At 36.9% G+C, this 26,952-nt stretch overlaps 1 protein-coding gene across 18 annotated transcripts in view; it reads right to left on the reverse strand.

The window, feature by feature from the left end:
- The window catches only part of KDM6A (lysine demethylase 6A), a 181,540-nt gene that overhangs the window by 104,508 nt on the left and 50,080 nt on the right, over positions 1-26,952 (reverse strand). For 17 of the 18 annotated variants that reach the window (XM_081566394.1, XM_081566390.1, XM_081566391.1 and 14 more), the window contains exons 3-4: positions 22,373-22,481; positions 7,489-7,538 (exon numbers count right to left, since the gene is read on the reverse strand). The exons of the other annotated variant lie outside the window; for it this stretch is intronic. In XM_081566394.1, the coding sequence (XP_081422520.1) occupies positions 7,489-7,538; positions 22,373-22,481 (159 nt within the window). The remainder of the gene's footprint in view (positions 1-7,488; positions 7,539-22,372; positions 22,482-26,952) is intronic. 18 annotated transcript variants of the gene reach the window in all.

The following is a 26,952-nucleotide window of genomic DNA, read 5'->3' on the forward strand; positions in this document are numbered from 1 at the left end:
GTGAATGGCTATGTGCCCTGATAAAGATGTATTCCCTACTAATGTATACTCTCATCAAAAATGCCAATAGCAGCCCCACTGAGAAACATGGGTCTAGGCAGAAGGATGACCTGAGCAAAAGCACTGATAGGAAAATGAGTTTAAATGTGATGAAGTCATTCTTCAATCTACTGTGAGAAGTTAAGGGAGAAGCTTTCTGAGAAATGTATTATTTATAAAACAAACTCCTGCTTCAGTCCAAATCCTTAGAGGTTATTAGAGCATCTCTATCAGATATCAGCAAACTATGACACATGGGCCAATCCAGCCAGCCATCGATTTCTGTAAATAAAGTAGTACTGAAACATAGCTGCACCCACTCATTTATTACTTACCGCCTATAGCTGCTTCCAGATCCAACAATAGAGCCAAACAGTTACAACACACAGACTATCTGGCTTATGAAGTCTAAAACAGTTACTCTGCTGCCCTTTACAAAAGAAGCTTATCAACTTCTGACCTAGACTGTATTACAGTACTCATCACAACCCCAAATTAAGAAATTGTAACAGTAAGATTACAATTCATTTATGTTGAAGGCTTTTATACTATGTCTAAAGTTATTCTCAAGGATGTGTGGTTCATTAAGTCAGCAGTTGGCAACCTCGTATTAGACTCTCTTACTGCCAAATTTTCTTAAATCTGTCTATGAAATCCCATAGAAGCCACTGTCATCAACCTCCTTTTTCCTGGCTACTTCCACTGTGAAAAAGTTGGTGACATAAAAACTCTCGCCAGTGAGATTTCTACCATGGGGTTTCTGAGAAAGCTTTTGCTTTCTTTGCATAAAGAACAGAAAGTTTTCGCTTTCTTCCCCTTCCACCTCCTGTTAATATGTCATGGTCACCAAAATGAGGAAGGTATTAACCGTCAATCAAACTGGGTACTCTCCACCTGTTGAATGTACTACAAATACCTGAAACTCTATGAATCTTACACTGTATGGGAGACTCTGATGCTACAATGATAGCAATCTCACCAGTTAACCAAGCCAAGAAGTAATCCTACTTTTCCTCTCTTACCTCCTCCCTCCCAATAAGCCAAATTCATCCTTTTCACAAAGTTCATTTTACAATCTCAAAGCTTTTGAATCTATCCTCTTCTCCATTTTTACTGCCTTTCTCTAGGTAATTTAGGACTTTGCCTTTGTCTACTTGGCCTGTTTCAACAGTTTCCTAACTCAGCTCCCAAACCTTAGCCTCCCCTTCCATACCCCCACCCCCCATCCTTTTCAACATACTTTCCACACCACTGCCAGAGAGCTTAAAAAACTCAAAACATTTCTAACTCTTATTTTAAACTCCTCTAAAGATTCCCTACAACCTAGCCTGACTATAAAGGTCTTCATTTTATGACTCTTGCTCAACTTTCCCAATCTCAGAGCCACCACTTCAACTAGGACAAATGACATGCAGACCTATGAATAAAATATGCTCTTACACATTTCCATGATTTTAAACACATATGCTTCCTTTGCTGAACAAGCCAATGCCGTCGTTCCTTCAACTATTTCTCAATTTGGCAAATTCCTATCCATCATACTCATCACTCATCTCTTCTTTCCACAAGTATCATTATTATCTGACACATTTCCAAGTGCAAACAGAGTTAAGCTTTTTGAAACAAATTTCCAAATGAATACTCATGTCTATTACAGATAGGCCCTTTATCTCCTCAATTAGAAATGAGCTTGTAAAAAGGTAGAGACAGAATTCAAGTCATCTGTTGATCCCTATGGTAAAGTAACAAGCATATAGAAGTTATTGGGGAAAGGTGTACTGCTGAATAAATCAGTATTTTACAGCCTTAAATAACCTGTTACACATTTTCATCAAAGAATTTAATACTTTGCTCAATTTATACAGAATCATTTCCTTAATACAGTCCAAACTACCTTTTGGACACAAAAGGTAGTTCCTAGTTACAATAATATATAGCAAAAGAGGTTGTTAAAGCTCATTACATCAATCAGATCCAAAGTTATAGCAATAGAGCAGAAGTTCTGCTTCCATGAAACTAATACAACATTGTAAATCAACTATACTCCAAAAAATAAAAAATAAAAAAAAAAAGCTCTGCTTCCAAAATCTAGGCATAGTATTGTATAGTGATCATGAAATCAGGCTAGAGTGGCCATCACTCTAGCCACTTGTCACATCACTCTAGCCACTTGGCTTGTCACTACTGACTCACAAAACAAGTTAACTGAGTCATAATTTCATAGGGTTATTTATTAAGATCATACATGTAAAATATTTAAAATAACAACCTGACACTTGGGATATTTGTGAGAAGTAAAGGAGGTAATGTATCTATCACCACCAACAAAACATATCTAGTACATGGTAATTGCTCAATGGATAGAATATGATACATAAAATTCTCGGTAAGTCTCACATGCTGTAAAAAAAAAATTACACATTAAAGATAAGAGGATTCAAAAACAAGAGTTGTGGACAAGACTACTCAAATCCCATGCAACATAAGCAGAGGATTTCAGTAGTAGTAACCAGAACCTGGAGACAGCCTGAATCACTCAAGCAAGAAGCTCAGCATGGTGATAGGCTGTCATGGTCGATACTAAAAATGAACAATGAAGTTGCAATGCTGGCAATCGTTTAATTAGAGCAGAGGTGGCAGGTGCTGAGATGATGATAATAGCTTTGGATGTGCCTTTCTGAGGAAGAGCCCTGGATAAAGATACTTTTGTTTAATTTTCTTAAAATCTAGACTACAGCACTCCTGCTACCAGTGCAGCAGTCAAGCTGAGAGTTTTTCCCTTTCCTACTTAAGTTCATACTTACACTCCCCATTATCCAGGAAAAAAATTTAAGTGAAACAACAAGGCTTTCACAGCATATAGACATAATTCCCTTATTCACCAATAATATGAATTTCTATTAATAATATAGTCTATTTTGTAACAACATTGTTTGCAGTCCTATTATCATGATCAGACAAAATAAGACATTTCTCAGCCTCTCTTGCAGCTGACAGTTTTCAAATTACTACATTCTCATAAGTGAGATGCATATGAAGGGATGTATAAAATCTCATGATTCCTTTCAAAGAAAGGGCTGTTGCACTCTGCTTTCTCTTCCTCTGACCAGGTCCTTGGAATGTAGAACCAGCTTCTAGGCATTACATAAAGACAACTCAAGAAAGAAAAAATATAGACCAATTTCAATTATGAACAAAGATGCAAAGATGTTACACATTAGCAATCCCAATCCAGATATAACTAACAATAAAAACTTACTGCTAATTTGAATTTACTTCAGAAATGCAAGACTGATTTAAGGAGAAAAAACATAAAATTATGTCAAAGGATACCAGAAAAGTATTTTCATACAAAAGAAAAATGCTGACTTTAAACTGAAAATTTTTGAAGTTAGTTGTCATTAGAGTAAGGATGTTCATTTCCATCCTTAGATTGTTATTTACAAAATAAAAGAACTTAATCATACTTCGAACATTTAAAGTAATGTAAATTACACCTGAAAAAAGCTGGAAAGAAAAATCAGCTATTTTTTGGAGTTAATTAGTTTATGTGGAAAAACAAGCAACAAAGAAAGGACAGTCAGGGAAACCCTAAAAACAACAATGGGGAAAAGATGTTGTAGCAGTACCATATACATACTGTATATGTAGTATAAACATGGGCTTCCCTGGTGGCTCAGAGGTAAAGAATCCGCCTCCAATGTGGGAGACCCGGATTCAATTCCTGGGTTGGGAAGATCCCATGGAGGAGGACACGGCAACTCACTCCAGTATTCTTGCTTGGAGAATCCCCATGGACAGGGGAGCCTGGTGGGCTCCATTGGGTGGGGTCCATTGGGTTGCAAAGAGTCGGACACAACTGAGCAACTAAGCACAGTATAAACATATTGCAAAACTTCTATAAGTAAAATAGTATAGTATTAATTGATGCACAGACTAATGAAATAGACCAGAGAAACCATAAATAGACAAATCTGCATATGAAAATTTACCATACAACTAAGGCAACATCTCAAATTAGTAGGGAAAAGCTGAATTTTTTTAAACAATATAGTGTATTGAGATAATTAACCACAGGAAAAGAATAAACTTAGATGTTCCTCACACTACAAATTAGGGATAAATCCCAAATGGATCAAGACTTAAATTAAAAACCTAAAACCATTCAAGTACTAAAAGAAAATGTAGGTCAATCTGTCTGACATGTGGAAGTAAGGAAAAAACTATCTTATGATTCAAGATGCGGATGCAATTTAGGAAATACTGAAAATTTTGACTAGACAGAAAGAAATAACCTCTGCATGGGCAAAAACAAACACAAAAGCAAATTAAAACAAGTGGAAAACTGCAACTTTTATCACAGATAAAGGATAAATATGCATCATACATAAAATATAGCTATATAAAACAGAGAAAGAAAACAACAGTCCAACTGAAAAACTGGGACGAGAGATGAACAAATATTTTAAAGAAAATACAAATAGTCTTTAAACTTCAATTAAAAATTCAATTAAGAAAATGCAAGTTAAAACGACTTAGAGACATGATTTCTCATTCATCAGATTTCACAAAAAATCTGACAGATTTTCTTAGTTAAGACCAAGGAAAAACAAGAGATCTGAAATGAGTGGTTCACACAGTGTGTACCACTCACTAAGTTCATAGCAATCCCACTTATACCAAAGAACCACTAACAAAAATACAAAAAGAAATTTGTACTATTTATTGCAGTACCATCTGTACCGAAGCAACTGACTGAATGAACAATGGAAGAAATCACCATGACATGGGATTAGGCAAAGGTTTCTTAGCTACAAAACCAAAAGCATAAGCAATGAAAGAAACAGTTGAGAAATTAGATGTCTTCACAATTTAAAATTTTTGCACTTCAAACTATACTCTTGAGACAGCGAAAAAATAAGCCACAGACTTCGAGAAAATATTTGCAAATTATATCCAATAAAGGCTTGTATCCAGAATATACAAACAACTCTTACAACACACTAATTAAAAAAAGTAAAAATCAGCAAAGGGTTTAAATAGGCATTTCATCAAACAATATATACAAACAGCTAATGTGGTCGTTAAACAATGCTCAACATCAGTCATTAGGAAAACGCAAATATAAACTATACTAAGATACTATTCCCTATCCACTACTAGGGCTACAATCAGAAGCTGGACAATTTCTAGTGTTAATGAGGATATGGAGAAACCAAAACCCTCAAACACTGTGGGTGAGAATGTTAAATGTTATAGCTACTCTAGAAAACAATTCTGGCAGTTTCTCAAAATGTTAAACACAGATTTACTCATTAGGAAAACGCAAATATAAACTATACTAAGATACTATTCCCTATCCACTACTAGGGCTACAATCAGAAGCTGGACAATTTCTAGTGTTAATGAGGATATGGAGAAACCAAAACCCTCAAACACTGTGGGTGAGAATGTTAAATGTTATAGCTACTCTAGAAAACAATTCTGGCAGTTTCTCAAAATGTTAAACACAGATTTACTTTACAACCTAGCAATTCTACTCCTGATTATTTACCAAAGAGAACTGAAACTATATGTCCACAAAAAAACTCATATATAGATATTCACAGGAGCATTATTCACAACAGTCAAAAAATGGAGACAACTAAAATGCTCATCAACTGATGAATGAATAAAAAATATGTGGTATAGTCACACAATGGAGTATTAATAGATAATAAAAAGGAATGAAGTATTAATACATGCTACACAAGGATCAATCTTAAAAATATACGCTTAGTAAAAGAAGTCAGTCACAAAAGACTGCATATTGTGATTCCATTCATATGAAAATACCCAGAAAATACAAATACATACAAAGAGAAAGTAGATTAGTGCTTGCCAGGGATTGGGCATGAGGTTTTGTTATGGTGAGATGGACAAGTCCTAAAATAACTTTGGTTACGGCTGTACAACTCTGGAAATTTACTAAAAGTCACTGAATCGCAAAATTAAAGCAGGTGAATTTTACAGTATTTAATTATACTTTAATAAGCTTTAAAAAGACTAGAAAAGATATCTTCAATACATTTTTTTAAACTATCAAAATATACTGTTAAAACCTCTACACGTCAAAAACAAAGATAAATTAGGCAACATAAAAAAATAAAATCCACCTTAAAAATCTGAAATGGCAATTCAGATGAAGAAACCCCACTGATCAGTAAACTTATACTTAAAGGTAAATATGATATGAAAGATTAATCTGTCCAGGCACTACTTAAACTAAGAAAATAGATTATTTTCATTGCTGTGCGCAGTTCTTCATTTAGGTATCGGGGGTTCGGGATGGGGGACACATGTACACCCGTGGCTGATTCATGTTAATGTATGGCAAAACCCACTACAATAGTATAAAGTAATTAGCCTCCAGATAAAATAAATAAATAAATTTTAAATGGTTAGCTTCAGTAGTTCTCAGAGCTCCAATTACAGACAGACTACATCAATAAAGATTTTCATTTTACCTTCCCTTTTCAACCTGATACACTCATCTTCAAACTTCTTTTATACCTAAGTACCAACTTAAGAAAACTGAAGAATCATTTTGTTGCCATTTGGTTTTGCTGGCTTTAACTCTCACACTTTGGATCATCTTTGGCCAATAAATTAACTCAGAATAAACTAATTCTTTTAATACAAGGTAATCAAAATCACTGCAGATGGTGACTGCAGCCATGAAATTAAAAGACACTTGCTCCTTGGAAGAAAAGCTATGACCAACCTAGACAGCGTATTAAAAAGCAGAGACATTATTTGCTGACAAAGGTCCGTCTAGTCAGCTATGGTTTTTCCAGTAGTCATGTATGGATGTGAGAGTTGGACTATAAAGAAAGCTGAGCACTGAAGAATTGATGTTTTTGAACTGTAGTGTTGGAGAAGACTCTTGAGAGTCCCTTGGACTGAAAGGAAATCAAACTAGTCCATCCTAAAAGAAATCAGTCCTGAATATTCATTGGAAGGACTGATGGTGAAGCTGAAGCTCCAATACTTTGGCCACCTGATGAGAAGAACTGACTCCTTGGAAAAGACCCTGATGTTGGGAAAGACTGAAAGCGGGAAGAGAAGGGGACGACAGAGGATGAGATGGTTGGATGGCATCACCGACTCGATGGACATGAGCTTGAGCAAGCTCGAGGAGTTGGTGAAGGACAGGGAAGCATGGCATGCTGCAGTCCATGGGGTCGCAGAGTCGGACACGACTGAGCAACTGACCTGAATCATACAAGACAGAGCAAATCAAGAACACTCATTTTTCTTTTTCCAATCCCTTTTCCCTAGAATAGTTTCAATTAACAAAACAAACAAAAAAGCAAGAGCACAATTCGTTTTGAGTATAACCAGCAGTGATCTGCCAGATAAGAGAAGGGGAGGGAAGAGAAGGGTAGGAGCATACAAATGTGCACTAACCTTCCAGTAGTCAGATTGTAAACTGTAGTACCTCTGGTATGCAGATAATGCTGAAAGAGAGAAAATAAGCATGAGTCACAATTGTGTCCCATTTCAAAATCAATGAATACAAGTTTCAAGAAACATTACAACAAAACTCCCACCATACCCACCTCCAAGCAGACATTTATATTTAAAATCAAACAATTTAGAACTCTGGGGCATCCCTACTCATAGTCAGACAAGGTAACAAATGTCAAATATATAGGAGTTCAAGGAAGTAAAACCATGGTCACATTTCTTGAACAGAATCCAGGCAATCTCTTGAATCAACCTGACCTTCCTCAGAGACCAATCTGATAAATGGATTAATATTCTAGAATATGATGTCATTTGTTCTAACAAGTGATCTCACTTCCAAAAGTGACTTAAGAGCTCAACCACCTCAAAGAGCAAAGGCACTACAGTTGACTACTGAACAACACAGAGGATAAGGGGCACTGACCTCTGCACAGTAGAAAAGCTTCGTATAGCTTGTAGTCGACCCTCTGTATACGCAGCTCTGTATCCTTCAATTTAACCAACCACAGATCGTGTAGTACCTGTAGTATTTACTACTGAAAAAATTTCATGTGTTAAGTGGACCTGTGAAGTGCAAACCCCTGTTGTTCAAGGGTCGACTGTATTCCTTTTGGGCTGCTTCCTTTCATATTATCAACAAAAAACCCAGTCCACAATTACCTTACTCCAAACTCTAACTCAATTTGAAAATAGGGCATCTCATACACCTGAATCCATTTCAAGGTGTAACAGGCTCTGGAAACAATTATAGTACAGTTGTCCCTTGGTAACTGCAGTGAATTAGTCCCAAGACCACCAAAGATACCAAAATCCACTGTGATCAAATGCCATAGTCGGCTTTGCATGTGCAGACTCCACATCCACAGATCATAAACACAGCAGTACATATATGTACTGAAAAAACCTCTCAGGTAAGTGAACTTGCACAGCTCAAACTCGTGCTGTTGAATGGTCAACTGTAGCTCTTATCAATCCAGAAACTCAGTGTGAAGTGAAAGTTGATCAGTTGTGTCTGACTCTTTGTGACCCCCATGCTATACAGTCCATGGAATTCTCCAGGCTAGAATACTGGAGTGGGTAGCCGTTCCCTTCTCCAGGGGACCTTCTCAACCCCAGGGATCGAACCCAGGTCTCCCGCATTGCAGGCAGATTTTTTACCAGCTGAGCCACCAGGGAAGCCCAGGGAGGAGGAGGTAAAGTTATACCTGCACATTAGAATTGGGAGAGAGACCTTTTTATAAAAAACTCATGAGCAGTAAGTCATGGGGATGTAGTGTACAGCAAGATGACTATAATTAATAATACTATATTGCATATTTGTAGCTACTCAGAGTGAATCTTATAAGCTTTCATCACAAGGGGAGAAAATTGTAACTGTATATGGTGACAATTGTTAACAAGACTTCGTATGATCATTCCACAGTATATGCAAATATCAAATCATCATGTTATACACCTGAAACTCAGTTATATATCAATTATACCTCAATTTTCAAAAAGAATTAACATATTTTCAAATAAAACTTTTCAACAAGTGTAATGATTTTGTGTGTGTGTGTGTGTTGGGGCAGGGGCGGGGGCCCCCCGCGGGGAGGAGGAGGAGTTTGGAACAGAGAAAGGTTTATTGCAGGGCCAAGTAGGGAGAACAGGGCAGTTCATGCTCAAAAGACCTGAACTCCCTGCCTTTTCTTGTTGTTGTATTTTCTTTTTTAATTGGAGGATAATTGCTTTACAATAATTTCTGCTATATAATAATATGAACCAGCTGTAAGTAAACATATATCACTCCCTACCGTCTAGAGCCTCCCTCCTACCCACCCCCTGCATCCCTCTTAGGTCACCAGAAAGTAAATAAGATTTTCAACAAGTGTAATAAAATTCTATACTGATAAAAATGGGGTGGGTGGAAATTAATATTATCTAAAATCCCAGGTATAATGTTTTCATACTGTTTATCAATAAGCTGCCAAAATGAATACCATGTAGAGAACTTTCTGAATACGTTCCAATTAGAGAAGCATCACCCCAAATCATTATCGCATATTTGACCGAGTAACTTATTTGAATAATGTTCATCTTTTCTGCACAAAGATGATGCCAACCAACCACTGAAAGGACATTTAGATTGTAATTTTTCCAGCTTTGAGGAAGAGTTGATTTCAAGCCATCTTCTGTTTTCTAGTTCTTCATACAGGAGTGTAGGTAGCTCATAAAGATCAATGATTAACTTTTCTAAAAAGAAAAGCAAACCAACTTATCAGGCTAGACAGAGGAGTCAAACAAGGTTTGACTCATTTTACAGAGGACAGTCATGGAAAAGGTGTTTTCTCTACTAGATGTGAACAAGGAAGCATGTGTCACCAACTGCCACCACAAGGGAAACTGGTCTTAAGGTGAAGCCCATAGAGGATAGCAGTAAGATGGAAAGTACCTGGATACTTCTAGATGTTGAACTATGTCCAGTGCACAACTTGCCTGTGAACTTTCAACTGTGTGAGGAAATAAATCTCCCTATTGTTTAAGCTAGAATCAAGTCTTCGATATTTTTGCCTAAAACAGTTCTAACCAGGAGAAGTCAAGGTCCCTGATAATTTTGTGCAGTCACTATACCAAACCTGGACTGCCCCTTTAATGGGAATTTCAACAAACTTGGAGAATATGTTTCCAATAATCTGAGTACATGATTTCATAAAATACCCATTTTTTTAGAATTTGAAGAGCCCTTACAGAAACAGTACGATGTCCTCCAAAGTAACTAAAAGGGAAGTATAAGAAGCCCCTGTGATTACCAGTTGGGAGATGATGAACTGAAAAATAAATACAAGCCCTCAAGTTCAAAGTAACAAAAGTAAATGCTGCAAACTACAAGTACAGATTTATAAATGAGACACTTCTTCAAAGCACATGTTATCTTTCCACTCACTTACACAGTTTTCAACAATCAGGGGTGTGTGTGTGTGTGTGTGTGTGTGGTGTGTTGTGTGTATAAGCATTATGTTCAGTCGCTCAGTCATGTCCGATTCTACGCGACCCCATAGACGGTAGCCCTCCAGGCTCCTCTGTCCAAGCAATTTTCCAGGCAAGAATACTGTAGTGGGTTACCATTTCCTACTCCAGAGTATCTTGGCAGGCGGATTCTTTACTACTAGTGCTACCTGGGAAGCCCCCTCAACAATTATACATCACTCCAGTAGGCCTAAGATCCTATTTTAAGAAAGACTTTAACACGTTTCCTAATCCAAACAAATCATTAAGACTTTACAAGCACCCATCACCAGAGTCTCTCTAGTGAAATTCTTTTAACCAAAGCACAATCCTTATTTCTAATCTTTAAGTCAGCTACCTATCATGAAAATAAATCCCTACTATACTATAACCAGATTTTCCTGAACTCCTTAATAGAAAATGAGGGAAATTATTTATTTGGACATCCTTATATTGCTTAAAAACCAGTTTCAGGATTGCAGCATATGTCTAACAGCTTTTCCTTCCCTAAACCACATAATCTTCACTTTGTGATTCTAAGTTATTTATTGGCTTAAGAAGTCCTTGTTCATGCCACTAGGAAATCTTTTTAACAGTACTTTAGGCAAGAATGCTGTTTTCTTCTGCCACTTAACCAAGAATGGTGTCCTCAAACATATTAATTTCAACTCTCTATCAACTGATTTCCAAAGCTCAGATCTTTTTAATCCTTGAAATCAAGTTCATTTATAGACTTAAAATTACTTTTTATAATTTTGAATTTTATTTTAAAATAAATCCATTTAGTCTCTGTAGATTATTTAAAAGGGGAAAAATATACTGAACTTAAATTATTATAGAAAACTGGCAAAATTTAACAAAGGAACCGGGTCTTAAAAAAGTAAATGCAAAAGAAAAAAAGAAATGCAAATGAGAAGTTAAATTTAACTTTTATAACAACTTAACGGTTCTGGAATCTTTCTTGTTCTCTTTTGTCCTTTACTTCATAAAAAGAGGAGGAAGAGTGGACTCAAACAAGGAAATTGTCAAGGATAAAAGAATCACCTACACAGTTGGGAGAGGTGCTACACACAGTCACCTGCCCTTTAACTTCATAATTGTGCTGTACTATTTTTATGTATGAAAATGATGAAATTAAACAGTAACAGTAATACTCTGTAGTGTTAAGAAAAATACTCAACAGTGGCAAGAATTCAAGAAAATAAGCAGTTTTATTATTCTACTGGTACTATAAGTATAAATTGGCAAAAATTTTTGTAGCATAATCTAGCACTATCCATCAAAACTGTGTGCGTATGTGTGTATATATATACACACACGCTTTCACTCAGTAAAACTTACCACTTCAAGCTATCCTGCTAAGAATATAAACACAGATCTGTGCAAAAAGTTAGTTACAAGGACAGATAATACATATAGTCTACATGTTCAACAGGGAACTGGTTCTACCTATATGATAGAATACTATGCAGGGAACTGAAACGTAAATTACAAAGCATGTTTTGGAGACAGAGATTAACCTGATACACTATGCTAAAGCATAGTTCAACATTAGTTCAACATAGTTCAGCATTTAGTTCAACTTTAAATATTGAAAACTTACTGTTAATAGAAAAACCTCTAAAGATTTATATCAAAAATGTTTTTTAGGACTTCCCTGGTGGTCCAGTGGTTGGGAGTCTAGCTGCCAACGCAAAAGACAGGAATTTTATTTCTGGTCCAGGAGGATTCCACATGCTGCAGAGCAACTAACCCTGTGCCTCACAACTATTGAGCCTGTGCTCTCGAGTCTGGGAGCCACAACTACTGAGCCCATGCTCTGCAACAAGAGAAGCCACCACAATGAGAAGCCTGTGCACTGCAACTAGAGAAAGCCTGTGTGCAGCAACGACGAGTGCAACCAAAAAAAAATAAATTTTTTAATTTCCTTTTTAAAAAGATTTGCCTTGGCAGTTCTCCAGCAACCCAATGCTGAGGACTCCATGCTTTCATTGCAGGGGGCACAGGTTCGACTCCTGGTTGGGGAACTAAGATCCCACACGCAACAGGGCGTGGCCAAAAAAAAAACACTGCCTATAGTGGTGTGGCTGGAAAAAAGAAAAAAGATTTGCCTCTAAATGGTAAAATACAAACGAGCCATTAAGGCATTCCTATAATATTTCTTAAGTATTCTTAAGTAGCTTGCACCAAGCTAGATGCAGTGAAATACATGTGAACAAAACAGATGGTTCCTGCTCTCAAGCTGTTAACTTTTTATGGTTATATGTATTCTAATGCTTTTGTGTAAACAATGAACATATTATTTGCATAAATGTTAAAAAAAAAAAGTGTACTTGTGTTAAACTTAGAAGATGGTCAAAATTATCAAATGAGGGTCACCAGAAAGGCCAACAGGATATGGTAGGGGAAAAAGCCATTTTAGGTAAACTTGGGTTCTAATCCTGATCTCACTGCTTCCTGTAAGACTGACATCAAGGAATCTAATTCAAGCTATTTCCTTACAGTTCACAGGCAGCCCTAAGGTTTGTCAGTAAAAGAGAAAGATGTAACAAAGAACAAAAAGAGAAGTCCAAAGCCATATTGTAACTCATTTGGAATTAAAGGAAGATCTAGAGAAATAGAGCTGGAGAGTAAAAAGGGTCAAGATAAAAATGTAGTGGTGACAGAGACTTTCTCATGCTTGGAAATATTATGGCTCTGAGTTAAGACTGTCAAAACAAGAAAAAGAGGGTGTACCTGATGACAAATTCACACAGTACTGGGATGAAAAGAAACAACAATGTAGGTTAAGAGTGATACTTTGCCTGAAAAAACAAGAGTCTTCTTCAGAGTAAGATGCAAAAGAAATGCAAGAAGATCTAAAATTCAATCTATACTCTTACATTAGACTATGCACTAATTGCAGGCAGAACTCAGCATTTCTCTTTTCATCCCTAAGCTAATGTTTAACACTATAAGGAGGAGGTTAGCTGCTCATGGGTGAGTCTATGGGTATGGAAGGGAAGGAAAAGGAAAGAAGTACAAACAAATCTCTCAGTTGAACTGACTGTCATCTTTAAGCCACAATAAGCTGTGATTGCCTGAGATTATTATTATTAGGTCAACAGATCTTTGATTTATTTTTTATATCTGAGGCTGAACTAAAAAGATGCATTTATACCCTGGGATAAAAGAGACCTCAAAAGTTCATACTATTTCCCTGTATAAAAGTGACTGATGCACCGAGCTCTCTAGCACCTTTCTGCCTTCTTAAATCTATGACTGCCTTAAACACATCTTCTCCTATATGTAGCATTAATACACATTAACACTTGAAAAACCATTTGGATAGCATCCAACACAACAGGCCTTTGTCCCTAAGATTAGAGACAAGGAAACAGGAAACTGGAAAAGCAAAGAAACAAATCTACAATCATTTTACTCCCCTATCAGCATCTTTACTGAGGTTTGCAAGTCAAATTAATACATCTAGTGAAATCTCAGATTTACTACTTCTTCATTATTAAAGTAATATACTCTTCGAGGTCTTTAATATCGCACGCTTGGTTTACTACAAGAAACATCAAGTAGCTGTCTTTTTTGTAGTCCTTGTATCTAGTCCTTTAAGTCCTCTCTAGTTCTTGAAATTACTACAACTTTTGCTTGTTGCCTAGATACAGTGTTCTGATAACCCGGCTTATGGTCACTAATTTTCTTCCTTGGGTTATTTCTCAATTGTATTTTCTAATTCTAAGCCATAAATGTGTGTGCGTGTGTGTGTGAAGTCGCTTCAGTCATGTCTGATTGACTCTTTGCAACTCCACAGACTGTAGCCTGCCAGGCTCCTCTGTCCATAGGATTCTCCAGGCAAGAATACTGGGGTTGGGTTACCATGTCCTCCTCCAGGGGATCTGAACCCACGTCTCTCATGTCTCCTGCATTGGCAGGTGGGTTCTTGACCACTAGCACCACCTGGGAAGCCACAAACAGACTGAACAAAATCAATGATTCTCAAATGGTGATGAGAGGGAGTGGAACACTAGTGATTTTAATATATTCATAAATGCATTTAAACAAAGTTATACAGAGAAATATATACAATAACCTCAGATACACAGATGACATCACCCTTATGGCAGAAAGTGAAGAGGAACTAAAGAGCCTCTTGATGAAAGTGAAAGAGAAGAGTGAAAAACTGGCTTAAAACTCAACATTCAAAAAATGAAGATCATGGCATCCAGTCCCATCACTCCATGGCAAATAGATGGGGAAACAATGGAAACACTGACAGACTTTATTTTCCTGGGCTCCAAAATCACTGCAGATGGTGACTGCAGCCATGAAATTAAAAGACACTTGTTCCTTGGAAGAAAAGCTATGACTAACCTAGACAGCATATTAAAAAGCAGAAACGTTACTTTGCTGACAAACTAGCTAACACTATGGTTTTTCCAGTAGTCATGTATGGATGTGAGAGTTGGACTATAAAGAAAGCTGAGCGGCAAAGAATTGATGCTTTTGAACTGTGGTGTTGGAGAAGACTCGTGAGAGTCCCTTGGACTGCAAGGAGATCAAACCAGTCCATCCTAAAAGAAATCAGTCCTGAATATTCATTGGAAGGACTGATGGTGAAGCTGAAGCTCCAATACTTTGGCCACCTGATGAGAAGAACTGACTCCTTGGAAAAGACCCTGATGCTGGGAAAGATTGAAAGTGGGAGGAGAAGGTGATGGCAGAGGATGAGATGGTTGTATGGCATCACCAACTCGATGGACATGAGTTTGAGCAGGCTCCGGGAGTTGGTAATGGACAGGGAAGCCTGACATGCTGCAGTCCATGGGGTCACAAAGAGTCGGACATGACTGAGTGACTGAACTGAACTGATAGAAAGAGGATATAAAGACTGTGAATGCAATGAAAACACATGAATGATCACCTTAACTATATCAGCTTTCAGAAAGATGCATCATACTCATTCTATGTATATACATACCAGTTTACATCAGCATTCTGTATTTTCATTTTATTTTACTATTTCAACACAAAGTAAATTTGCATCATATATACTATGCAAACTATCTCAATGACCATCTGAAAAAAGTGTTAAACAAAGAGCAGATTCTTAAAAGAATCATAACTTTTAGTTCCAATAACCATAATAAAGGGGTGAATTATGCAAGGGTTAAAGGGGGGGCAATTTTTTGAGAAGTCAAACTCAATTATCTATTATTGGAAAACAGGTACTTTACATGCTTATATGTATCTATATATACACTAGGATGGAGTGTTGTCATTCCACCCAAGAAAAACAGAAAGATAGGGGGAAAAAAAAGCTTGCCACCTCTAACTTACCACATAAGCAATTCCTGGCATGTAACTTGCCCTAGTTATTTATAATTGGGCTTCCCAGGTGGCGCTAGTGGTCAGGAACTCACCTGCCAATGCAGGAGACATAAGAGACATGGGTTCAATCCCTGGGTCAGGAAGATTTTCAGGAAGCTATTTATAATTACTGAGGAACTAAAACAACCAAAACCTATTTTGCCCAAAAGTGATAGACACTGCAACAAATAACCAATTAGTTGAAGGAAGGAAGAAAGGGAGAAAAATCTATCATCCGGTGCGATTTCAGGGAAACTTCAGCTCACCATAAACCATGAAGAAACTATTTGTAAAAAGTTTCAAGGTTTTTATACTAATACCAGGAATGATTATTATATCTCCTTCAATAAACTTTTTTACTTCTGAAATTTTTACTATCTATACACCAAGTCTCTTAACTCATAATTTCTATGTTTTCATAATTTTGCTGTGTAAGCAATCAACAATGACTATTCTCTCTTATAATTTGCCATACATATTCACAAATATTTACATATAATTTCTATTAATTAAACTGCTCCTATAATCCATCACATATATTCACAAGAATATATACACCTGTCCTTCAGCCCTGGTCTCTCAGGGGTTCTTCAACCCAAAGAAGAGAAATCACAGTACCATCTACATGGCTTAAGTCTGTCTGACAACCCCATGAGCTGTTTAGTTCAGCTGAGGCTGATGGTTTAGCTATGGGTGTAGGAGTGGAAAGGAAGTATGGTAGACACTGAAGAACCATTAGAATCCCATTTCAAGGAAGACCTGTTGGCAGTCATGCCTACAAAAGAGAGCTTCTAGCAGTGACTGCTCTAAGCTGCAGAGAGCAACCCTGCCTGAGGTCACACTCCTTTCCAAGTCCAATATGGAATTGGATGGAGTACAAAGGCATGAAGGGACTTCCCTGGTAGTCCAGTGGTTAAGAATATGCCTTCCAATGCAGGGAATGCAGGTTCAATCCCTGGTTGGGAAACCAAGATCCCACATGCCTTGGGGCAACTAAGTCCAAAGAGCCACACCAAAAGATCCTACATGCTGCCAACTAAAGTAAGACCCCCAATGCAGCATAGATAGACAGACAGACCAACCAGAAAGATAGATAGATGAAAAAGGCCTGGTCATCATGGTCCAACTTGTGATAGCTTTCTGAAAGACCATTCTAGCTCCAGAGGTCTCCATGGAGTTGGCCAGGGTTGTCACAGTTTAACTTCTCCCTCTGTCCTATTCTGGTTCCATTTCCCACCTTCCACATAAGTGTTGATCCTAAAGGTACTCCTTTCTAAACATCTTGTATGCTAAACTCACTTCAGAGGAATCCAACCAACATGAGGCTAAGTGCAATGAGCCTCCAGCCTCCATTTTCCCACAATTCTCTAACCAATTACTTTTTTAGGATAAATTCCTAGAAACCAAATGACCAAATCAAGTGACAAATTTTTTTTAATTCTTCATAAATACTACCAACCACAAGGGTTAAAAAAAAAAAGGCCTGTTTTCCATCTACTGCAAATTCCTCTGAAATGACAGAAAAGATAATTTTTAATGAATAAATTCGTAACAGAAATGATAACCAAAGTAGACTATATACAGATCAGAAATTTTTAGAAATTCATCCTCTCATCTTATATGAAGCAGATGAGATCAAAATAAGAAATAAGGGCAGGAAAACCACACTACAAAATATTTACAAAACAGGTTCTACCATTTTCTACTCCAAAAGTAGACGCAGTTATTCATAAGGAACCCCAAAATCAGAAAACTTCACATACAAGAGGACTCAGAACAATATATAAAGAACTGTCCCTCAGAATAAACAGGGCTAGTAAACTTCCTACATAAATACACCTGAGCAGTTTACTCACATGTTCACTGAGTGGTTTATGTTTATTCCCCAATAAGTTATGGTTTATAATCTGTTCTCTAAAAATAAACATTTAGCTGTAGCTGGGGAGGTTCTCATCTTGCAATGCTTTCAATGAGAAAAGGAGGAAGTAGCCTTTAGGTAACAAATGACTCCATAAATTTGCAGTGATGGTGACGGTGTGTCTAAGTGGTTACTAGAGACTGGCTCTAGTTTGGGACTTACAGGAAGACAGTGAAGAGAATGGATAGAAAGAATGCAGTAATTAAGTATTTTTAAAGGATTTTTTTTTAAAGTGGGAATGCGGTCAATGAAGCCTCAAGGATGAATTCAAACAACAACTCATGTCTCATTTCCTAAGAAGCTGTCAGTTTGAAATCTGAAATACAAATGTATGCCTCTGCATCCATTCTCTCCTTCCTCTTCTTCCTATTACAAATAATCAACCTACTACCTACCTATCAACGGCCAGTTCATCTACACAGTCTTAAGTAAATGGGTCACACAGTAGATCTTTTCAAAGGCTTAAATCCTTAGGTTATCCTTCTCCTCTCCCATATATTTAGATTATTCCTACCAGCTAGATTGTCAGCACTGTCTAGTTGCAACATACCCCCATCCCACCTTCCAAACAAATATCCCTCGATTTCTCATTACCTTCACAGCCAAAATTTTATAAAAGGAAAATGCAGCTAAATCTATAGATGAATAAAGTTTTAAAAGCTAATATAAATAGTTTTTAAATGATCACTAAGCAATAAGGACATACAGCCTCATATGCAAACCTAAGTCTGGATCTCTGTCTATATGCTCTAAAACTAGTGCAGTCTCCAAGCACAAAGTGCAGCACTGAAAAATCAAACTGCACAGAACACTGTATTATTTCTTTTGTATAATGGTTTCCTTTAAGTAACCGTTTTAATTAAAGTTAAAACATCCAATAGATTAACTAATTGTTAATACCTATTATCCTGAAGTCATTTTGCTAAGTACTAACCAGTTTCACCAAGGAATCCCAAAACACCTGAGCAGCTAGTACTTCCCTCCTTCCTTTTACAGATTACAGACAGAAGCTTAGGCCGATTTATGTAATCTGTTAAAAGTAATGCAACTGAACCGTAGAGCTGAGCTGGGAAATAAATAAGCCTAATTTCAAACTCCATGGTATACCTGTCTCAAAATAAAATCACATTTTCATTAGGAAATCATTTGACCTATTTTATAAAAGAAGCATAATTAAACATCAACAATCCTTTGCTCTAGCCCTGAAACAACCTTCTGGTTTTTCAGCCTACTAAATGCATTTGTGGAAAACAAGCATAAGTCCATCCACTCCCATTAAAATGTTTACTATCATCAAAGTGTTAAAATGTTATTGGTTAAAAAATGTTACTGGTTTGCTATGGACTTTTGCCTTTGGTATTGAGGTGTATGGTATTTGGGGGTGCTTTTAACTTCCCAAGTGGATAGTGGCCTGTGTCAGCAGCTTGGTAGCATAAAAAGGACGTATCTTGGGGACTACCTTCAGTTATTTAACTCACTTATTTCCAACAGGAAAAAAAAACCCTCAAATGAATAAAAAAATGTTTTATCCACTGCTCAAGTTCATGTGTGATCATGTCTGTTACTTACCTTTATAATAACATGGCTACAGATCAGACTTTCATTCGAATATTTTCAAGCTAAAATGGAAGTTAAAAGATAAAGAAGAGAAATGCAGGGTTTGTGTTACTTTTCCAAACTTGTCCATCAATGGCTCACTTTCTATTATGGTCAAGCCTTTAAAACGCAGGCACTTTTCACATGGCAAAATAAAACAGTAGTACACATGTAGGTGGTTATCAGTTTAGCTGAATGGTCAACTTGCTGATTTACATGGAGTTGTGTGAACTTTTCCCATTTCCATCTATTCTACTTTTTTTTTTCTCATTGTTTCAGTTCAGTTCAGTTCAGTCGCTCAGTCGTGTCTGACTCTTTGCGACCCCACGAATTGCAGCACGCCAGGCCTCTCTATCCATCACCAACTCCCAGAGTCTACCCAAACCCATGTCCATCGAGTCGGTGATGCCATCCAACCATCTCATCCTCTGTCGTCCCCTTCTCCTCCCGCCTCCAATCCTACCCAGCATTAGGGTCTTTTCCAATGAGTCAACCCTTCACATGAGGTGGCCAAAGTATTGGAGTTTCAGCTTCAACATCAGTCCTTCCAATGAACACCCAGGATTGATCTCTTTTAGGATGGATTGATTGGATCTCCTTGCAGTCCAAGGGACTCTCAAGAGTCTTCTCCAACACCACACTTCAAAAGCATCAATTCTTCGGCGCTCAGCTTTCTTTTATAATCCAACTCTCACATCCAAACATGACCACTGGAAAAACCATACCCTTGACTAGACAGACTTTTGTTGGCAAAGTAATGTCTCTGCTTTTAAATATGCTATCTAGGTTGGCCATAACCTTCCTTGCAAGGAGTAAGTGTCTTTTAATTTCATGGCTGCAGTCACCATCTGCAGTGATTCTGGAGCCCCCAAAAATAAAGTCTGACACTGTTTCCACTGTTTCCCCATCTATTTCCCATGAAGTGATGGGACCAGATGCCATGATCTTAGTTTTCTGAATGTTGAGCTTTAAGCCAACTTTTTCACTCTCCTCTTTCACCTTCATCAAGAGGCTCTTTAGTTCTTCACTTTCTGCCATAAGGGTGGTGTCATCCGCACATCTGAGGTTATTGATATTTCTCCCGGCAATCTTGATTCTAGCTTGTGTTTCTTCCAGCCCAGCATTTCTCATGATGTACTCTGCATATAAGTTAAATAAGCAGGGTGACAATATACAGCCTTGACGTACTCCTTTCCCTATTTGGAACCAGTCTGTTGTTCCATGTCCAGTTCTAACTGTTGCTTCCTGACCTGCATACAGGTTTCTCAAGAGACAGGTCAGATGGTCTGGTACTCCCATCTCTTTCAGAATTTTCCACAGTTTATTGTGATCCACACAGTCAAAGGCTTTGGCATAGTCAATAAAGCAGAAATAGATGTTTTTCTGGAACTCTCTTGCTTTTTCGATGATCCAGCGGATATTGGCAATTTGATCTCTGGTTCCTCTGCCATTTCTAAAACCAGCTTGAACATCTGGAAGTTCACGGTTCACGTATTGCTGAAGCCTGGCTTGGAGAATTTTGAGCATTACTTTACTAGCATGTGAGATGAGTGCAATTGTGCGGTAGTTTGAGCATTCTTTGGCATTGCCTTTCTTTGGGATTGGAACAAAAACTGACCTTTTCCAGTCCTGTGGCCACTGCTGAGTTTTCCAGATTTGCTGGCATATCGAGTGCAGCACTTTCACAGCATCACCTTTGAGGATTTGAAATAGCTCAACTGGAATTCCATCACCTCCACTAGCTTTGGTCGTAGTGATGCTTTCTAAGGTCCACTTGACTTCACATTCCAGGATGTCTGGCTCTAGGTGAGTGATCACAGCATCGTCATTATCTGGGTCGTGAAGATCTTTTTTGTACAGTTCTTCTGTGTATTCTTGCCACCTCTTCTTAATATCTTCTGCTTCTGTTAGGTCCATACCATTTCTGTCCTTTATTGAGCCTATCTTTGCATGAAATGTTCCTTTGGTATCTCTAATTTTCTTGAAGAGATCTCTAGTCTTTCCCAATCTGTTGTTTTCCTCTATTTCTTTGCACTGATCGCTGAGGAAGGCTTTCTTATCTCTCCTTGCTATTCTTTGGAACTCTGCATTCAGATGGGAATATCTTTCCTTTTCTCCTTCGCTTTTCGCTTCTCTTCTCTTCCCAGCTATCTGTAAGGCCTCCTCAGACAGCCATTTTGCCTTTTTGCGTTTCTTTTCCATGGGGATTTTCTTGATCCCTGTCTCCTGTACAATGTCACGAACCTCTGTCCATAGTTCATGAGGCACTCTGCCTATCAGGTCTAGTCCCTTAAATCTATTTGTCACTTCCACTGTATACTCATAAGGGATTTGATCTAGGTCATACCTGAATGGAGTAGTGGTTTTCCCTACTTTTTTCAATTTAAGTCTGAATTTGGCAATAAGCAGTTCATGATCTGAGCCACAGTCTGCTCCCGGTCTTGTTTTTGCTGACTGTATAGAGCTTCTCCATCTTTGGCTGCAAAGAATATAATCAATCTGATTTCGGTGTTGACCATCTGGTGATGTCCACGTGTAGAGTCTTCTCTTGTGTCGTTGGAATAGGGTGTTCGCTATTACCAGTGCGTTCTCGTGGCAAAACTCTATTAGCCTTTGCCCTGCTTCATTCTGTACTCCAAGGCCAAACTTGCCTGTTACGCCAGGTGTTTCTTGACTCCCTGCTTTTGCATTCCAGTCCCCTATAATAAAAAGGACATCTTTTTTGGGTGTTAGTTCTAGAAGGTCTTGTAGGTCTTCATAGAACCGTTCAACTTCGTTTCTCATTGTTTAGGGATGTTCATAAGCTTGTGATTTCTTAGAAGTAAAAACAGTAATACTTTTGATAGACTACAATTACAATTATTTTGAATACATAAAATTTGAATATATAAATTTATATATTTATATAAATTTATATATTTTGAATATATAAATCAAACAGTAATTAACAAGGGGAAAAATTACCTTTTGGATAATCTTCCAATAAGAGGTTGAAGTGACCTAATTGACAAAAGAAATCAGACTCCACTTTTCCTTCAGCTTTTAAGATTAGAGATTCATAGCAGCGAACAGCCTAGAAAAAAAAACACAAACATTTAAGAAAAAGACAAAACTCTAAAAAATGCATTTCCTTCCTGAGATTATGCCTATAATCCTCCATTCAATCACCCAAGAAATCAATATATTTTATTTCTACCTCAGATACAGCTAATGCATCAATCTTCTAAAATACCTCCATGTTTATTAAAAGAGCCACTAATTATGGCATAAGTCTTTTTTCCATCTGTAAGGTGGAAATATTTGCCAAAGAAGATAATGAAGGAGCACTTTTGATAGCTTTATTCATTAGCTGTAAATCTAAATTTTTACTGTTGATTTGGTCCATGTTGATATAAACAAATATATCCAAAGATGGGAAGAACTTTATTGATTTATGTGAGAATTCACAGAATCTCCAGAGTAATAATAACTGCCATTTATACCGAGGAGCTACTTTTTACCATAACCTTTACCCATTTAAACTACCATAAACTGTCTTTCAATTATCTTCTTAATGAGACATTTCAAACCCACCAACTCTTAACTCTATACCAAGTTTTACCCCCACTCCAATACATGCATATGCACTCACTCTCACAGCTTCTTCCCTGAAGAAAATCTTATTTTAAGGATATCATACTTTTTTTGTAATCCAAGAAAAAATGAATGAATCCAGGGAAAAAATGAATGATGGGAAGAAGAGAATTTTGGAGTTTGACAAATTCCAGTTGTCATTAGCCACAGGAGATCCTAGGGAACTTTTCCTCTCTGATTTTCAGTTTTAATAACACTCAAAGGGCTGCTTAAAGAATTAAATTAGAAGACTTCTCTTAAGGGTTCATCACAGTGCTTAGCACTTAATATTTGTTTCTCTACCTTCTACTTAGGTTAAGATAAAAAAAACTAACTCTTCCAAGATTGTTTCAAGCATCCCAATAATCTTATCAAAATTTCCCTCCTAACAGTCTACTCTATAATGCTGTTACATGTTAGTTTTCTGGAGTCGTTAAAAGAAGAAATGTTCATGGCTTCTCAAGTGTATGAGTACATTCTCAGGTTTGGTATACAAAAAAAAAAAAAAAAATAGTTTCCATTATCAAAAATTCCTTTCCCCACTGCCTCAAGAGCTTTTGATGGGAAAAGAAAATGTGATGTGGTGTAGAGTACCCACTTAAAATGCCTTGATTTTTCCTCTCTCCTGTAAAATATAGAGCCTTTGGTGAAGAGTTTCAGAATTTACATCCTAAAATTTACCTATCCAAGGCACATACACAAGTATTTATCAAGTTTAGAGAAGTCTTCCTAAACAAAGCAAATTTGGGAATAATTCTACCATCCTTAAAGCCTAACACTTATAAAAGGACTGTCTTCTGTTCTTATTCTACTCTAACCTGTCTACATGTGCATATGTACCAAATCACTATCACTGAAAACTTATCATTCTGTTTCCCTATAAGAGAGTCTGAATGCTACAACGACATCTCAGAAATTACTATAATTTGGAGGAACAAAATTTCAAGATACTCTTTATTTAAGTCATATATAATCTGATCTAGCAGATGGTTAAAGTACAAAAATATAATTTACTTCTGTGCTTTTAGTAATTTACTTTTGTGTTTTTAGTATCAATGAAATTCACAAAATTATTGGACTACAATATGACAATTCTTAATTTTACATTAAATGACTTCTTAAAGCTAAAAATGGCATTATAAAGCTAGTTACAGTCTTTGTTTTTTAAACTCTTAGTAAGATATTTAGAAACTTTTGCTACTCCTCTCTGATAATTTCTTATGGATGATTAGCATCAACTTTACAAGCAAATAAAGTTTCAGGGTGAAAAAGGACTCAAGACGCATACATGAAGTTTTAATAATCTAAGCAAAAAGATGGCAACGTTCTATACGGCCCCTTATCACCAAACATTGATGCCACTACCATGATACTCTTATCTATTTTCCACTTCCCAAAAAACAAAGGAACACATCTACAGTGAGTACTATACACAACTCTGATCATCACAAAACACAACACCAGGTAAATATGAGAATGAACAATTCACATACCAATACACTTGGACTTCATGAAGAGATTCACAGTAATTTCCAACAAAGCCAGCATGTACCTAAACCTACCAACTAAATGTTGGTGGTTGAAGATGATGCTGACAGAGCCAAATATCAAACAAAACGAAGATGAGCAAAAAGGCAGAATAAAGGTTCCAAGCACCCGTGTCACCATTTCACGGTGAAACCTCATGAATTTATTTGAAGTGTTTAAGGTAAACACTGACATTAGATACAGGCAAACAATTTTTTAAAAGCATTTAAAGGAAAGTAAATGAATGGAGCAAGTTTCCAATACTACTAACTCATAAAATAATCTAGAATGAAACAGTATTTTTATAATGAAAGTTTCAATAAAGGGCTAATTTTAAACATAGAAGATATGCAGTTAGTTTAGATTTAAATCAAAGTTCAGGCAAACTTCTATTAAGTAAAAATATTTGTTAAAAGGGTTACTTTTATATTCTCGCCTTTAAAAAATATATATTTTTAATGTGCACAAGTAAAATCATCCCCTTTCCTCTAGGATTCATAGTACTTTCAGTATAAGGATACTCAGAAATTTGAATGAAAACCATTTTCCCCAGATCAGCATCATTCAACAGAGCATGTTCTGCAATGACAAAAATGTTCCATAATTTGCGCTGCCCTATATGGTAGCTGTTAGACATATGTTGCTATCGAGCACTTGAAACATGACCAGTGCAAGACAAGCAAATTTTTAAATTATTCCACTTTAATTTGTATAAATTAGACACATGGCTACATACAGACGCATGGTTAATGGACAGTGTAGACTAGATAATTTTTAAAGCTTAAAAACAATGAATTCTCAACTCATATGCTAAACACTAAGAGAGCAAAAATTTCTTATTTTTATAAGTGAAAAACCTATTAAAAAATAAGGTATATCTTGCACTAAAGGATGAACAAAACCCTCCACAAAATCACTTTTAAATCCTATAGTTGTTTATATGTTTATAGTTAGGGGCTTACATACCTGTAATCTTTACTACTTACTAGAAAAAAAAAAAAAAACACTGAGAAAGAAAACAAAGTTAATCATTAAATACTAGACTCAAAGGAGAGTAAAGATTCTCCCAGGCTTCCCAGGTGGCTCAGTGGTAAAGAATCTGCCTGCCAATGCAGAGACGTGGGTTCAATCCCTGGGAGTAGGAAGTGGAAACCCCCTCCAGTATTCTTGCCTGGAGAATCTCACAGAAAGAGGAACTTGGTGAGCTACAGTCCACAGAGTTGCAAAAGAGTCGGACATGACTTAGCCACTAAAAAACAACCAAGATTCTCCCAGCTAAGCAGAGACTGGATGTCTTCCTCTCACTACAGTGCTATTATCCACAATGTTCAATTTAGTTTGTGCTCGGTAGCTTCTCTGTTTTTATTATTTGAAAAAAATCTCAGAATACTAATATTATCATTACCCTCTATTTCTAAACTTTGAAAAATTAGAGATCATAAAAAAAAGATGTAAATAATTTGCCTTTTTATGTTATGCATTAAAGTACTTTATGATAAGCTTGGTAAGTGCCTAGCTAAAATGAGTTGTTACTATTTTAGGACTGTTACGTAGAGGCAACATCTAAACAAACAATTTTCTTCCAATCTGAAAGATTAGCTAAGTACCTGAACATACAAATGGTAGAGAAAACTAATGTATATTTAAATACCTCAATGGTTTCCTTTTTTTCTTTTTTTTTCATTCTTTCTTCTAGCATTCTTTGCGTGCTCAGTCATGTCGGACTCTCTGCGGCCCCATGACTGCAGTCTGCCAGGCTCCTCTGTCCATTGGATTCTCCAGGCAAGAATACTGGAGTGGGTTGCCATTTCCTTCTCCAGGGGATCTCCTCCACACGTCTCCTGCATTGGCAGGAAGATTCTTTACCACTGCGCCACCTATCTCAACACAGTCCTAGTTAAGTGGTTCCCCTTTTGAAGCCCTTTCTCTTCTATCAGGTTCCCAGATGCTTACTGCCTCCGCCACCTGTAAGCTCTGTCAGGGGAAGGGCCATATCCCAACCCATGATCACATGACAGGAACTTAATAAATATTTCTCGAATTAATCAAGCAATGTCATGTTATTATTTTAGGTTCTCAAGTGACCTTCTCTTCGTCTTACACTTCCCACTCCTTAAGAGCTGCAAGTCAGGATGCTAAGAATTAATCTTAGTAGTTAGGTAAACTCATTCCCATTAAGATATAAATCACTGATATGTTAAATGAACCAAACTTTTAGGTTGAATATAATAAAAGCAAGCATACAGTCCTGCCCACAATTCCTAAAAGCAGCCACAGATGTAAACACAATTTAGCAACTGACTACTTACAAAAGATTAAGGAACTGAAGCCAACTACAGGTCAACATGTCATCCATGAAATAGGGCTACTACAAATGTATTCATGGTCCAAAATAATGAAGCACG

Source organism: Giraffa tippelskirchi, chromosome X, assembly GCF_054371585.1.
Source record: "Giraffa tippelskirchi isolate mGirTip1 chromosome X, T2T-mGirTip1v1.2.pri, whole genome shotgun sequence".
NCBI classification, from domain to species: Eukaryota; Metazoa; Chordata; class Mammalia; order Artiodactyla; family Giraffidae; genus Giraffa; species Giraffa tippelskirchi.